General features: G+C 39.3%; 1 protein-coding gene across 1 annotated transcript in view; it reads right to left on the bottom strand.

The window, feature by feature from the left end:
- DMD (dystrophin) overlaps positions 1-15,783 on the bottom strand; it is a 2,317,639-nt gene that overhangs the window by 1,451,524 nt on the left and 850,332 nt on the right. Inside the window, exon 17 of the mRNA XM_063457949.1 lies at positions 3,442-3,617. Within this exon, the coding sequence (XP_063314019.1) occupies positions 3,442-3,617 (176 nt within the window). The remainder of the gene's footprint in view (positions 1-3,441; positions 3,618-15,783) is intronic.

Genomic DNA, 15,783 nt, shown 5'->3' with positions numbered 1-15,783 from the left:
ACAATGTTTGTGAGCCTGCAGATAAGAAAATAAATATAGTAAATAAAGGTATTTTATGCCAGCGAATTGCATGGGAGTCTGTATAATCCCTCATTATATACAAATGTAAGAAATACTTACTAAAAATTATCTTGGTTTGACAAAAATTATTTTCATTATTATTATTTTATCCAACTTGATCAGTCTTTGTTAGTGTACTGAATGTGATCATAAAACACATGTATACATTGAGGAGAACATCTGTATTGCTAGAGTGAAAGAACTGCCATGGTCATTGGTATACTGCCCAAGGTCTAGATCACTCCTTTATATTACCGTATGGTAGGCCGTGACTTTGGTCTCACAGGCACAAATAGCTCATCCCTAATACTCTTACATATACCTTAAATTCTAACATGTTCTCTAACCCTAAAAATTACCTTTATGCTGTTCACAAAATCTAACCTGTCCACATCTTCATGACCATTAATAAGTATGACAAGAAATGTGCCACTAATCAATTAGGTGATCAAAAGTTCAATAGGTCAGTATTTAGTCTGACACCAACACAATTGCCAGATGTATTTCTGTTGAACTAGGTTACCATAGAGGACATAGAATAAATGTCTACATGGTAGTCATTGCACTAGATGCCTAGGTGTCAAAACATATTTGAGACGACAGCAGTTCAGATGTAAAAAAAAAAGGAAAAGATAACTTGCATTGATGGTAAATTAAGTGGAGTAAGCCTAAATTGACATGGGGAGCTCATATAGAAAGTTTAGCTGATGTAGAAGAGAACGATGATATTTATATGAACATAAAGTAGATATGAATGCAGTGTATGAAATGTAGGATCGAGTGGTTAGAAAATCAACCAAGAAAAAAGGAAAAATATTGTTGAAGTTAGCAATGGGGAAATGAAAATGGGATTTGTAATATTGCATATATATTTTACTTGATTCCTGCTGAATAAGCCATCACTGCCATAGAAATAGAGAACACAGCAAAATATAATTTTATATTAGATATTACAGAACCTGGTAATTTTTTTTAGAAATAAAATCATGTTACTGTAGGTCTGAAAAACAGTAAATCAGACTATCAGATTGCTAAATTAAAAAAAAATATGATGGCTTATTATAAAAACACACATTATTTACTGTCTAACTACGCAGTTCTTCTCTGTACTGTCTTGCATTTAAACGTTACCTTTTATTACCTTACCATTCTTCAAAGTCAACCTGCTTTTTTTATTTTCTTTGCTTCTTGTCTATGCTTTTTCTCTTTTTTGCATTCCTCTCTTTTATCCAAAGTTCTTTATCTTACACATGCCCATTTCTATCTGTGTTTTGTGACCTCTTTCTTTGCCCTTAATCCTTTGCTCTCCTTTCTTTTCAATATTCTTCAGCTTTATATAATTTTCAGTGTGCCTTTTTTGATGTGTCTTACTTTCCTTTTTATCCATATGTTTTTTTTAAATAGTTTTTGCTGCTCTTCGTTTTCTTTTCTATTGCTGATTTCTGCTTGCATAAAAATACTTGTTATTTTTCTTTGACTTTTCTTTCTTTTTTCTTTGTGCATTTCTGTTCACCCTCATAATTGTTCTCTTCTTGTTCCATTTCTCTTCTACCTTTTGCCAGTCCCAATATCTCCCCTAAATCCTATTGTTCCGCTCCATGCACATTGTTCTACATTCTTCTCCTATATCTTACATCATTGTCCTTATCTGCTATCACTACTTTTGTCAGGTTCATAGTTAATAACAACAGTGAATCTGAAAATATATCCTGGAGAAGCAGTAATTTGTAGCTGGATGTCACAGTGACCAAGTGACATTGTCCTGTGGCATGAGTTTAGATATTAAAATTATTGATTCAGTTCTAAAAACGTAAGAAAAGAAGTGCACACTATACTAATTATTTCTGTCTCTTACTAGTTCAAACCTTACATTTAATGTATTATTTAGCTGACTTTTTGTTAATCTCTTTCAAATCCATTAACATCTTTATAGTGAGTAGGAGAAAACCAACCTTTGGCAATAAGAAAAATACATTCCCATGGGGAAAAATTAAGAGTGAATGAATGTATTAATTATTCAATGCAAGATGATAAGTATATTAATGAATAATATAACTAGTAAAAATGATCCTGTAACCCCTGAATTAAAAAAAATGCCTTCTCCTAAATTAATGTATAGGATATTTACTAATTGCATGTGATTTCTCAAAACCACTTAACATAAATACTAACCCTGTTTTCCAACAATAAGACAAGGAACTTGCGAGCAGAATTAACCATAGGGCAAACTTAGGCAGCTGCCTAGGGACCATAATTTGACAGGGCCATGGAATCATGTATTTGTTTGGCCCATTCACCATCCTTATGTGCTATGTCTTTTTAGCTAAAATCTGCAAGTTGAATTGTTAGTGTAGGACTTATCTAAGAGGTTTGCCTTGATGCAGTAGCGCAGCCACTGACAGTGCCTACTCCCATTTTCTTGTGTTGGTTCCCGGTTTGCTGGTTCATTGAGCAGAAGGAGATTCAGGGAGTGCATTTCACTGGATGATTTGGCATTATGTTATAAGTGTTCTTTCATTTCTAAACTGTGAGTGGTCAATTATTATATACATGGCCACAGTGTTATACAGCTGCAAATTATGTCTTGGTCAACTTGTTTGTTTGTTTTTTTAGGTTTATTTTATTGTAGTTTATTTCTCCATATGGTATATATTGAGCGTCACCTGTCTTGACTAACAAACAATTACATTGGTTCATTGCACATACTGTACCATGGGTGGGTAGTTTCAATAACAGCAAACGTTGGTGAGCTAAGGACCAACTTCTAAAAGGAGAAACGTCAATTCAGCAGATGAAAAATAAGTAAATGTGTATGTGATGCAAACAGTTTGGGTTGCCCTAAAACAGAGTATGCTACTGGTTTCATATGTTTTATATGCTTTCTCTATGGCAGGGGTAGGCATCCTCCGACACTCCTGATGCTGCAGACTACATTTCTAATAATGCATTGCCAGCATTATGGCCTTTAGAACAATATGGTAGATGTAGCCCACAATATGTGGATTGGCCTACCTTTGCTCAATGGCATGAAATCACAAAGGAGAGGAACAATGTAATTATGTGCATAAATTAGATTCTTGTTTGGAATACATCAGTAAATCTAATTTTAACATGTGGTGATTACAATTGCCATAATTCAAACCATAATATTGTCACAATAAATAAACATTCATTACTTTAGGTTAAAACTCGTTCCAAGGTCATCAAAACGAGTTATGTTGTTTCAAATAGTGCAATCTGTTATTCTCGGTGATTGGGAACCTGGCACAGTTTTTAGTGTTATAAAACAATGTATTATTATCATTATTATTATTATCACTATTATTATAGTGACAGATATGACTTTTTAACTTAAAATCAATTTCTCTTTCTGTTTCTCACCTCTTTCTAAGTTCCGATTCGACAAGGATCTGTCTCTTCTTTTGGGGTGGAGGTGGTGGCAGTTCATCCTTACCATGCTTAACAAGAATTTGCTCCCGTGTAGTCACCATAGTTACAGTTTCCATTACAGTTGTCTGTGATAGTGATGTCTGACTGGCAGTGACAGCCTGTGAAATCTGCGAGAAGTATTGAAACATAGGTCACATAATATTTGAAACATTTCCAAGGAGACAATTTAGAGTGTCAATACAAAATAATAAGCAGCTGCTGTTTGTCTGATCATAGACTGACCTGCTGTTAGTGCATCGAATGTACACGTTTTGTGTCTTACTCAAATAACACAAGACAGAACATCTAGCAGAAAACTAGAATAAGCAGAGCAATATAAAATAGTATCCGTGTTGCTATAGGAATCATGTCAAAGAGTCAAGAAAGGTAGATTTAATTTCAAACAATTGAAAACATACAGTAGCATCTCACTGATAAAGGATTATTTCATCATCTTTCTGAACGATGGTTTCAATGCCATGCGAATCCTGACTAATAACCTTCAATCATTTAACTAGTGCATAGTTTACTCCATATTTCACCACCCATTATATGCTATTCCTAATCTGTACCCACAGAGGCATTTAGAATGATAGATGAATACATCCATAAATGATCCTGGAAAATGCTGCCTGTAACTTGACATTGAAACTGACCACATTTTTGTTTTTATATATATATATATATATATATATATATATATATATATATATATATATCCTTTACTATCAGTAGTATGGTTAAGTTAAAAACTTCTGTATTCCTTGGATGACTTTCTCACATTTCACAGATGTTTCACACCATTGAACATATTGAGACATGTTATTATTTATTCTTATGGGGACACTACAGGCACCTCTTCTCATTGAAGAGGTCTTGTCTCTAGTCGTTGTCTACCAGACAGAGTTTACCTACATTAAATGATGCTGGCCATCCTCATGCTTTGCATGTGGATGTACAGAGTCTTCTAAATCCCCATAGGAAAGCAGGGAAAATAGAACCTGTTGTTGACAGAATGATCAATGTTGTAGACATGTTGGTAGACAGAATGATCAATTTAGATAGAGATGTTAGGATTTAAATTATCAGTAATGGTGAATAATTGGTAACTGAGGTGATATTACTAAGGGGTCACACATTGTGTATATGTGTATTATATTATGTGTGGTAATATGCAGTAGTAATTAGTGAATTGCAGAGCTCTGCAATAATATTTGGAGAAAATGAATGCATTACAGAGGTCCACCCTAATGTGTCCCTCCCAAGATGAAGCTCTGGATCCACCCCTGAGGATGATGGGTGCTCGATTGTGGAAACAAATGCATCTGTCTGAGCCAGAAGGGAAGTTTACAGTACATGGCACTGTGTCGGGCATCATCACTGGGTATGGTAGTGGTTTCAGAGGCTTAACTTGGCTGGGAGAAAAGCAGAGACCCTTACTACTACATCAAGTAGGATTTTCCTCTAACTCCTTCTTCTGATCATTTCCATGTGCCAGTGGCATTACTGGGAAAAAATGTCACAAAAGTTTGAAAATGTATCAATAATGGATTTAGAGATTGGGGAGGATGAGTAGAAAAGGGAAATCTCATTGGAGGTGTTATTTATCTCTCCGTATAAAATAATGTGGAGATAGAAGTTAACACCACTATCAGCTGCAGATTTTCCAATAATAAACTCTTTCTATTGATCTTCTCTCATTTGTGGTGCTTAGAGTGTCCTTTAATTTAAGTTACTATTCTTTTTTAAATTCTCTGTTAAGCACTTAAAGAGTTAACTGTCAATAGTTAGATTTTTGCACAACCAAGTAACAATTGGCTATTAGTTTCCCAGTCTTTAAAAAAAAAATAAAAAAAAATACACTTTTTTATTTATTTGTTGTTTTTTTCAACTTTGTATGGACTTCTGGCCCAGCATGTAAATAAGTTTAATCCCTGCAGTGTAGAATACATACTACATGTGTGTGTAGCACTACAGGATGAATGCCTGAGTGTGTATGCACTCATAAGTCATTTTTCTATAGATGCCTGGTTGGATTAGTGCAGTTAAGGCACTATGAAACAAGGTTTTCACCCACATCACAGAAGTACAATGGAGGTGAAGTATTTTTTTTTTACTTACCTCTACTACTTTATTTATTCCAGTAAATATGTTATAGTGTTTATTGAGGTGAGGTAACACAAATCTGTTGCTTCTCCAAACCAAAACAAAACCCAGAATTTTACTATATATGTCTGTTCAACTATAATTTACCTATTTTATATTAAGCGCAACAACACTTATTATATATCATTTTGTTCAGGAGTAATAGGGCTTTAATAGCACATCAAATATCAAAGTATATATATATATATATATATATATATATATATATATATATATATATCTCAATATAATTTAACGGGACACTGTAGGCACCGAAACCACTTAAGCTCTGTTGGTGGTCTGGGTGCTGTGTCCCTTTTGAACCTAGTGCAATGTAAAATCTTGCAGTTCCTGAGAAATGCAATGTTTACACTGCAGCTCTAAGTCTGCCCTCAGTAGCTGTCTACCAGACTACCAGACAGCCACTGAGGGTGCTTCCGGAATCGTAAAACAAACTTTTGGTCCATTATCTGACACTGGACGTCCTCACACTCTGCATGAGGACATCCAGCATCAGATTTTTCCCCATAGGAAAGCATTGATTCAATGCTTTCCAATGGGGAGGTCTAATGCGCATGCAGCATTTGTCGTGCATGCACATTAGACCCCACTCGTTGCGGGACGGAGGAGAGAGGACGGAGCTTCGACCCAACGCCTAGGGACATCAGCGCTGGGATCAGGTAAGTAAATAAAGGGTTTACTTACCTGATGCGAGGGAGGGGGAAAGAAGAGGGATCGGTATTGCCAGGGATACAGCTTTGTATTCCTGGCACTACAGTATCCCTTTAATGCAAATAAAATCCAAGCGTGTGAGAAATTAAGGCATTTTGATATTTTCCAAGTTCTGCATGGCATTTTAAATGTGAATGTCTTAATACTTTTACTTTTACTGCAATAAAATACATAGTTAGCTGTGATGTCCCATCACAATGATGCCCCCATGTTGTATGTTTTTATGGAAAGTTAAAGGATCAAATAAAGAGCTTGCCCATTTGAGTTTTTACAAATTGAAATTTGACAGATTGGTTTGATGGACCTACATTGCACTTGAGACCATATGGCCACCTTGGAATGAGAATTATCCCCATCATGACATACCATTTGTAAAAATAAACAACCCACGGTATTCAGAATGGGATATGTCCAATCTTTATTAGTGCCCACTTAGTTACAAACCCTGGCCATAGTTTAGTGTACATATCCATTATTTGTACTTTTCACACAATAGCAGAATATTCGCTGAATATACCATTGTCATTATACATTTTACTATTTTAAAACACTCTTATGTTCAGCGATGTCTCACAAGTATAACAGTAACCCCCATGTACAGGTGTTATAGGGTTTTAGAACGTTAAAAGGTCAAATATAGGGCTTGAAAATTAAATTTTCTGGAATGTTAGAGGACCGGTCCTCCATTACATAATTAATCAAGTAAAATAATTATACAGAAATAACATATAACTACACTTAGAAAATGATATATATATATATATATATATATATATATATATATATATATATATATATAAATAGATATATCCCCTGCACTCACGCTTGAAGAACAGTCCAATGCCGGGCGCACCACCAGAGCTCCAAGATATGTAGAAACAAACAAAAGGGAAGGCTGCTCTCCGGACTTTTAAAAACAAAAACGTTTATTCAAATAACATTAAAAGCGACCCCCTCATCAGGCCTTTTTTAGTCGAATGTATTGCCCACTGTCAGTCCCTTCGGGATCCATCCCTCATTCATCTTAATAAAGGTGAGGTAATCTAGACTTTTTTGACCTAGGCGACTTCTCTTCTCAGTGACAATATCTCCTGCTGCACTGAAGGTCCTTTCTGACAGGAAACTTGAAGCGGGGCAGTCCAGAAGTTCTATCGCAAATTGGGATAGCTCAGGCCACAGGTCAAGCCTGCACAAGCAGTAGTCAAGGGGTTCATCGCTCCTCAGAGTGTCGATATCTGCAGTTAAGGAGAGGTAGTCTGCTACCTGTCGGTCGAGTCGTTCTCTGAGGGTTTACACCGAAGGGCTGTGGCAATGCGTAGGACTTAAAAAGCTCCGCATGTGCTCCATCAACAACACGTCTGTAAAGCGTCCTGTCCTTGCCGGCGTGGTCGTGGGAGGAGGAGGATTACTTTCACCTCTTCCCCTGTTAGATTCCCGTTGTGCTGTGACATCACCCTTATATGCTGTGCAAAGCATACTTTTTAATTTATTTTGGAACTGCTGCATCCTTTCCGACTTGCGGTAATTTGGTAACATTTCAGGCACTTTCTGCTTATACCGGGGGTCTAGTAGCGTGGACACCCAGTACAGGTCGTTCTCCTTCAGCTTTTTTATACGAGGGTCCCTCAACAGGCACGACAGCATGAAAGACCCCATTTGCACAAGGTTGGATGCCGAGCTACTCATGTCCCGTTCCTCGTCCTCAGTGATCTCACTGAAGGTATGTTCTTCCCCCAGCCACGTACAACACCACGGGTACCAGATAGGTGACAACGAGCACCCTGGGATGCCTGTTGTTGTTGGTCTTCCTCCTCCTCCTCAAAGCCACATTCCTCCTCTGACTCCTCTTCCTCACAATCCTCTTCCAGCGTTGCCGCAGGTCCAGCAAGCGATGCTGATAAGGCTGTTTCTGGTGGTGATGGTGACCACAACTCTTCCTTTTTCTCTTCACGCTCATCTATGGCCTGATCCAGCACTCTTCGCAGGGCACGCTCCAGGAAGAAAACAAATGGTATGATGTCGCTGATGGTGCCTTCGGTGCGACTGACTAGGTTTGTCACCTCCTCAAAAGGACGCATGAGCCTACAGGCATTGTGCATGAGCGTCCAGTAGCGTGGCAAAAAAATTCCCAGTTCCACAGAGGCTGTCCTAGCACTCTGGTCATACAAATACTCGTTAATGGCTTTTTATTGTTGGAGCAGGCGGTCGAACATTAGGAGTGTTGAATTCCAACTTGTCGGGCTGTCGCAAATCAAGCGCCTCACTGGCATGTTGTTTCGCCGCTGGATATCTGAAAAGTGTGCCATGGCCGTGTAGCAATGCCTGAAATGGCCACACACATTCCTGTCCTGCTTCTGAACTTTCCCCCTGTTCTTCTTCTCTTCTAGCGGGCACCCACGTGACATCCACGGACGCATCGTCATCATCAACCGCTTCACTTGTATCTGACAACTCAGCAAAGGAAGCAGCAGCGGGTACATCATCATCATCACACCGTATGTCCATATGTGTAATGCTTCCTGACTGAGACATATCCCTGTTATCTACATCCTCTGGCAATAATGCTTGCGCATCACTCATTTCTACCAACTGATGTGTAAATAACTTCTCTGACATACCAAGTGAAGCGGCTGTGGTGCTAGTGTTGGTGGTGGCGGCAGGCGGGCGAGTGGTAACTTGAGAGGTGCCCGAAGCTAAGCTGGAGGAGGATGGTGCGTCAAGGTTCCGAGCGGAAGCTGTAGAAGATTGGGTGTCCTGTGTTAGCCAGTCAACTATGTCCTCAGAACTTTTCGAGTTCAGGGTACGTGGCCTCTGAACACTGGGCATTATTCTAGGGCCAAAGGGAATCACAGCACCACAACCACGACGGCCCCTACGGGGTGGCCTGCCTCTGCCTGTCATTTTTTTTCCGATTAGTGGTACTATGCGTGCAAGCTACTGTGACAACAGATATGAGTGACACTGTGCACTGGCAGAAGTTGGCAGAGTAGACGCTGTAGGCCTGACACACACGCTTGCAGACAACTAACTGCTATTCAATCTATAACAGTCCAAAAAATTTTTTTTTTTTAAATGTACACTACTGTTACACCAGATATGAGTTGCACTGGTGTGACACTGTGCCCTGGCAGGCCCTGAAATGCACACGTGTGAAGGAAAATTACTGCTATTATTTCACAGTCAAATTTCTATTTTATTTTTTTTTATGTACACTACTGTTACACCAGATATGAGTTGCACTGGTGTGACACTGTGCCCTGGCAGGCCCTGAAACGCACACGTGTGAAGGAAACTGACTGCTATTATATTAGAGTCAAAAAATATTTTGTTTTTGTTTTTAAATGCAAGCTATAGTGACACCAGATATGAGTGATGGCACTGGGCAAGTGGGCACAGTATACGCTGTGAGCCTGACACACACGCTGGCAGGCAGGCAGGCAACTGCAATTAGATTGCACAGGAAAAAAAAAGAAGACTGATGTTCTAGCTTTTTGGGGTGCTGTCCTTACAGCAGAGATCAGATGAGTCCTTCAGGACTGTAGTGGACACTGAATACACTAGCCTAGCTATTGATTTCCCTATTAAATCAGCAGCAGCTACACTGTCCCTCCTCTCACTAAGAATGCAGCTTCCGAATGAATCTAAAATGGATGCTGTCCAGGAGATGGGAGGGTCTGGGAGGGAGGGTCTGCTGCTGATTGGCTGGAATGTGTCTGCTGACTGTGAGGTATAGGGTCAAAGTTTCCTCAATGATGACGAATAGGGGGCAGACCGAACATCGCATATGTTCGCCATCCGTGGCGAACGCGAACAAGCTATGTTCTCCAGCAACTATTCGCCAGCGAACCGTTCGGAACATCACTACAAATGGGCTATTGGAACAAATCATTCCTGGACACAGAGTGAGAACCTAGACCTGCTTGAATGCTACTACAACAGCAGTCCCAATGAGAGAGGCTACAAGAGACCATCATCTACCCTAACACCAAACAGCTTCAAGAGAAATCTAGTGTCACAACTGGAATTTAAAAAATGGACTACAGAAGAAATCAATCATGCACCATGAGGAGGTAGAAATTCCCATACCCACATTTTTACATGCACCAGAATCCATACCCCAAGATTGCATAACAACAGATATAAGGGAAAAACTAGCAGTCAGGTACAGACTGTGCAAAGAGGCCTCTGGGACAGTCCAACACCTAGTAGCCAGATGCAAGATGTTAGCGGGAACAGCATATATGGAAAGACACAACCAAGTTGCTGGGATTGTGTACCGAAACATCTGCACAGAATATGGATTGGACCAGACTAAGTCCAAATGGGAGATACCACATATGATCCTGTCAAGATCCTAAATACTCAGTGACTATAACTGTTAGGCTACTAGGGGTGATTTGGTTTGGAACTCAACTGCAGCTTGCAAACTCCCTAATTACAATAGTAAAGAAATGGAGAATCCTTAAGTATCAATACTGTAGCTTTAAGAAAAGAGAGATTCACTGGTAACTTGATTCAACCGAAGTTTTAATAAGAGTTAAACTTAAAGGAATTGCATTTAGGCAATAATCCAATAATAAGAATTGCAAGTAATTCAACAACACAAAGTTCAGTATTAAGTATTTCTTCAGAGAGGCATTAAGTAACATTAGTTCATGAGAATAATCTTCAATAGGAACAATAATCAATTGGCTGAGAATAGTTGCAAAGCAAGAACAGTTCATAGTGAATAAGCATGATGGGAGTTGTCCTGCATGAGATTAGTAACTTGTAGCAATGAATATATTTGCAGAGCAAGAAACAGTTCATAGTGAATAAGCATGATGGGAGTTGTCCTTCATGAGATTAGTAACTTGTAGCAATGAATATATTTGCAGAGCAAGAAACAGTTCATAGAATAAATGATTTTGTAGGCAGATAGCTTAGTTGCTTAAAGTTATACTTAAGGTTTATATGGGTAGTCCTCCAATAGTCCAGACATATTGTCCACTTGTAAAGTAGCAAAGTTTCCTTTCTCCAATAATCCTTTATGGCTTGCAGCAATCCTTGCATTTGCTCAAAGGCTGGAAGGGTTTGTCTGGTGCAAGGTTCCCAGTAGCTGAGCCTATGGAGCTCCAGGAGGCAGCTCACACGTTAGCTCAAACAATCAATCACCAAGCACCCTCCCTCTGGCCCAATATCCCTAAATACTGTCAGAGCTGTGTCAGAGGGGGGTGGAGTCAGGCTCCTCACTGCTGAGAACTTAACCCTGAAGTGTTACTCCATGACAATAACATCAGGAAGAAGGAACATGAGAAGGTGGACAAATACCAAGGACTGAAAGAAGAACTAGAAAGGATGTAGAAAGTGAAGGAATTAGTAGTCCCAGTTGTGATAGGAACACTTGGGGCTGTGACTCCAAAGTTGGGGAAGTGGCTTCAACAGATTCCAGGTGTGACATCTGAGATCGCTATCCAGGTAGAGGACCTGAGATTAAGGAATAAACATACCACCCAGGAGGGGTAAAAAAATATATATTTTTAATTTCATTATACTAAATAAATTGTATATAGATAGAGAGAGCTCTATAGATAGAGATAGAGCTGTGCAGGATTTATACAGTTTAAATAATAGGTAAATATAATAATCTTATCTTTGATAACTCCCCAAAAGAAAAAGTCTTGTGAGTTGTATCATATTTGGCCTCACCACAATCTTTTTTAATACATATATACATTATAAATCACAGGTAAGACCACATCTTAAATAAACTGTGCAATTTTGGGCACCTGTTCTAAAGAAGGATATTATGGCACTAGAAAAAGTGCACAGATGGGCTACAAAATTAATAAAAGGAATGGAGCATCTTAGCTATGAAGAAAGGTTAACAAATTTGAACCTCGTTATTTAGAAAAATGGCACCTCAGAGAAATCTATCTGGGGCCAATACAAACCATTGTCTGGAAATCTATTCACAAACAGGACTATACATAGGACACAAGGTTGTGTGTTTAGACTGGAAGAAAGAAGATTTAGTCTAAGGCAAAGGATTTTTTTTTTTACCATAGAATAATAAGTATGTGGAATTATCTGCCTGAAGAAGTGGTTTTATCATAGTCTGTACAGATGTTTTAACAGCAACTAGATGCATACTTGCAAAACACATAATTTGCAATTGTATAATTTCTCAACTATATGGGTAGAAGCTTCTTGTTCCAAAATTAAATGTGATAGCCATTCTGGGGTCAAGTAGATTTTTCCCCCCTAGTTTGTTGCAAAATTAGAAGTACTTCAAACTGATATATTAAAAATATTGTGATGAGGTCAAATATGATACCCCAAAGTGCAAATACAAAATAGTTAGTGTTGTACATCACCTGTATATCTCATGTTGTGGTCCTTCATGGGTATAGGAACATTGTAAGTCATGTTTCCACAACTTTCACAGAGTTCCTGTACTGATCTGCAAATGAACCTAGATAGGGGGCATGTAGTTCATACTGCATTTCTGCAAATATCCTTAGCAATGGACATTGTTGTAAACCAAAGTATGGGCTATGATCCAAAAGAATCAGTGACTAGAACCAGTGCCATGCTGATGAGACCTACAGGGTCTGAAGTCCATGGCTGATTTTTCATCACTGATCCACATTCCTGTAAAGTTACAGTATGCTCTATGATCAACAAGGGTGAAGAGGGAAATACACTCACTAAAGTGAGCATTGCCATGAACTCAAAGTAAATGTGAAGTGCATTTTAAATGTATTGCCAACCCTAAACTGGAAGCCCTGGTGGCTTAGAGAATGTTTCTAATTTTATCTTAACTTACATTTGAAATTCACCTTAAATTCCCAACTATTATAATTTTAGTGAATAACCCTATTAATATTAACCTGATTTGCTATGAATTTAGGAACCATGTGATTTAATTGGTCCTTTGTAAAGCCCTTACAAATCATACATCTTAACCTGAATTTGAAATTTTCTGTGAAATTAATTTGAATGCCATTTTTATTGAATGTCACTTTAATGAATAACCTGCAATGAACTTAAGAACTGAATTATTTAATTTGTCCTTTCTAAAGCTCGAACAGGTCATCCACATATGAAAACATTTAGCAAGTTTACAGTTTAATTTTTGATTATTTTACAAGCTAATTTCATTTCAACTTACTAATGTGGTTGTTTAAAATAACGTATGCTGTCAAAAAAATTCAAAATGTAAAATATGTCAACATATTATCTAGAATGCTAGAATACAACTATATGAAAAAAAACACCAGAATTGTAGGCAAGAGAGAAAAAATAAAAATGTTCTATCATTTCTTCTACCATTTTTTTCTTTTAGGTGGAACATTTCACCTGCAACTGTAATTTATACATTAATATGCAATACCTATTTATACATTCTGATTTATTTTACTATTCTTTCTTTCCCTTATGATATTTAGAGTTTAAGTGCATTGAACTGTTGAAATTTATGTAAAGCTGCACTGTTCTAGGATGGAAGTTTAGAGTTATAACTATTGTAATATTTTTTCATATGTCTTTGTATGAAAGAGGTGAGTTTTAGGCTGCTGAGTAGTTTAAAACAGTAAAGTGATGAGCACCATTTCACGGTTAAATGTGCTCAGCGGGGAATTTGAGAGCATTTTAAGTTGGTTGGTTTTTTAAATGAGCAGAACAGAAAATGTTCACGGATTTTTTTGTAGGCTTCCATAAAAGGGACATTTCAAATCTGGCTGTCATTGTGAGCTGCATCAACAGCATGCTACTACATTTATATGAATTTCTCTATCACTCCTAAATGCTCTGACTTTCTGCCATTGATAAAAAGATAACATTATCATATCTACAAAAAAGATAACAGTTTGAGATTGAATGTCAAAATGTTCTCAATTATCAGATAATTCACTATTTTAGAGACCAGGCCATTGATTTCACCCTGGTTGCTATGGGGTAATGTCTACTAATATCTACTAAAAGGCTGAAAGACCTGAATTGGTCTTTCAGACAAATTTACTAATACCAAGTAAAGATTGCTTAGTATTAGTAAATTATGCCCCTACTCGCTATATAGAGGCATGTCTATTAAACAGTGAGCAGCCTGTGGCTGCTCACTGTTAAAAATAAAAAATAGAAATGTCCCCCCTCCCGAGCCCCCACTCATGCCGCACGAGAGGGGGCTTTTAAACTGAATGGGGGACCTATTGCCCCCCGGCCTCTACCCCTGAGTTGCGGGTGGGGGCCCTAAAGTAAAATAAGGGGGGGACCTATTGTCCTCCCCCCAGCCCCCACCCCTGAGCGGCAAGGTGGGGGCCCTAAATTAGAATAAGGGGGGACCTATTGTCCTCCACCCCGGCCCCCACCCCTGAGCATTGGGTGGGGGCCCTAAATTAGAATAAGGGGTGGGGATCTATTGTCCTCCCCCCAGCCCCCACCCCTGAGCGGCGGGTGGGGGCCCTAAATTAGAATAAGGGGGGGACCTATTGTCCTCCCTCCCCTGGACCCCACCCCTGAGTGGTGGGTGGGGGCCCTAAATTAGAATAAGGGAAGGATCTATTGTCCTCCCCCCAAAATTAGAATAAGGGGTGGGGATCTATTGTCCTCCCCCCAACCCCCACCCCTGAGCGGCAGGTGGGGGCCCTAAATTAGAATAACGGGGAGACCTATTTTCCTCCCCCCGGCCCCCACCCCTGAGCGGTGGGTGGGGCCCTAAATTAGAATAAGGGGGACCTATTGTCCCCCCCAAGCCCCCACCCCTGAGCGGCGGGTGGGGGCCCTATAGTAAAATAAGGGGGATGACATATTGTCCTCCCCCCTGGCCCCCACCCCAGAGTTGTGGGTGGAGACCCTAAATACCAATAAGAGGGGGCCTATTGTCCTCCCCGTTGGCCCCCACCCCTGAGCGGTGGGTGGAGGCCCTAAATACCTATAAGGGGGGGACCTATTGTCCTCCCCCTGGACTCCACCCCTAAGCGGTGGGTGGGGGCCCTAAATTAGAATAAGGAGGGGACATATTGTCCTCCTCTCTGGTCCCCACCCCTGAGCTGGGCGGATGGGGGCCATAAATACCAATAAGGGGGGGACACCTATTGTCCTCCCCCTGGCCCCCACTCCTGAGCAGCGGGTGGGGGCCCTAAATAAAAATGTAGTCCACTCCCAGGTGACTAGGGGTCCCCAAACCCCTAGTCACCCCCTCCCAAGAAAATTAATAAATCCTGACCAATAACTAGGTACCTGTAAAAAAAAAAAACCTTACCATTTGATGTCTTCTTTTTTCTAAAATCTTATTTTTACTGCCCCAAAAAAGGGCAAATAAAAATCCATAATAACCGTCGCACTTTAAAAAAAAAAAAACAGAGCGCAAAAAAAATAATCCATCGCGGTATAGCGAGTAGGGGCAGAATTGACTAATACTGAGTCATTTTTAATAGT

The sequence above is a fragment of the Pelobates fuscus genome, chromosome 1 (assembly GCF_036172605.1).
Source record: "Pelobates fuscus isolate aPelFus1 chromosome 1, aPelFus1.pri, whole genome shotgun sequence".
NCBI classification, from domain to species: Eukaryota; Metazoa; Chordata; class Amphibia; order Anura; family Pelobatidae; genus Pelobates; species Pelobates fuscus.
Note: the sequence above shows the minus strand (reverse complement) of the source record. Positions and strands in the feature narration are given on the sequence as shown.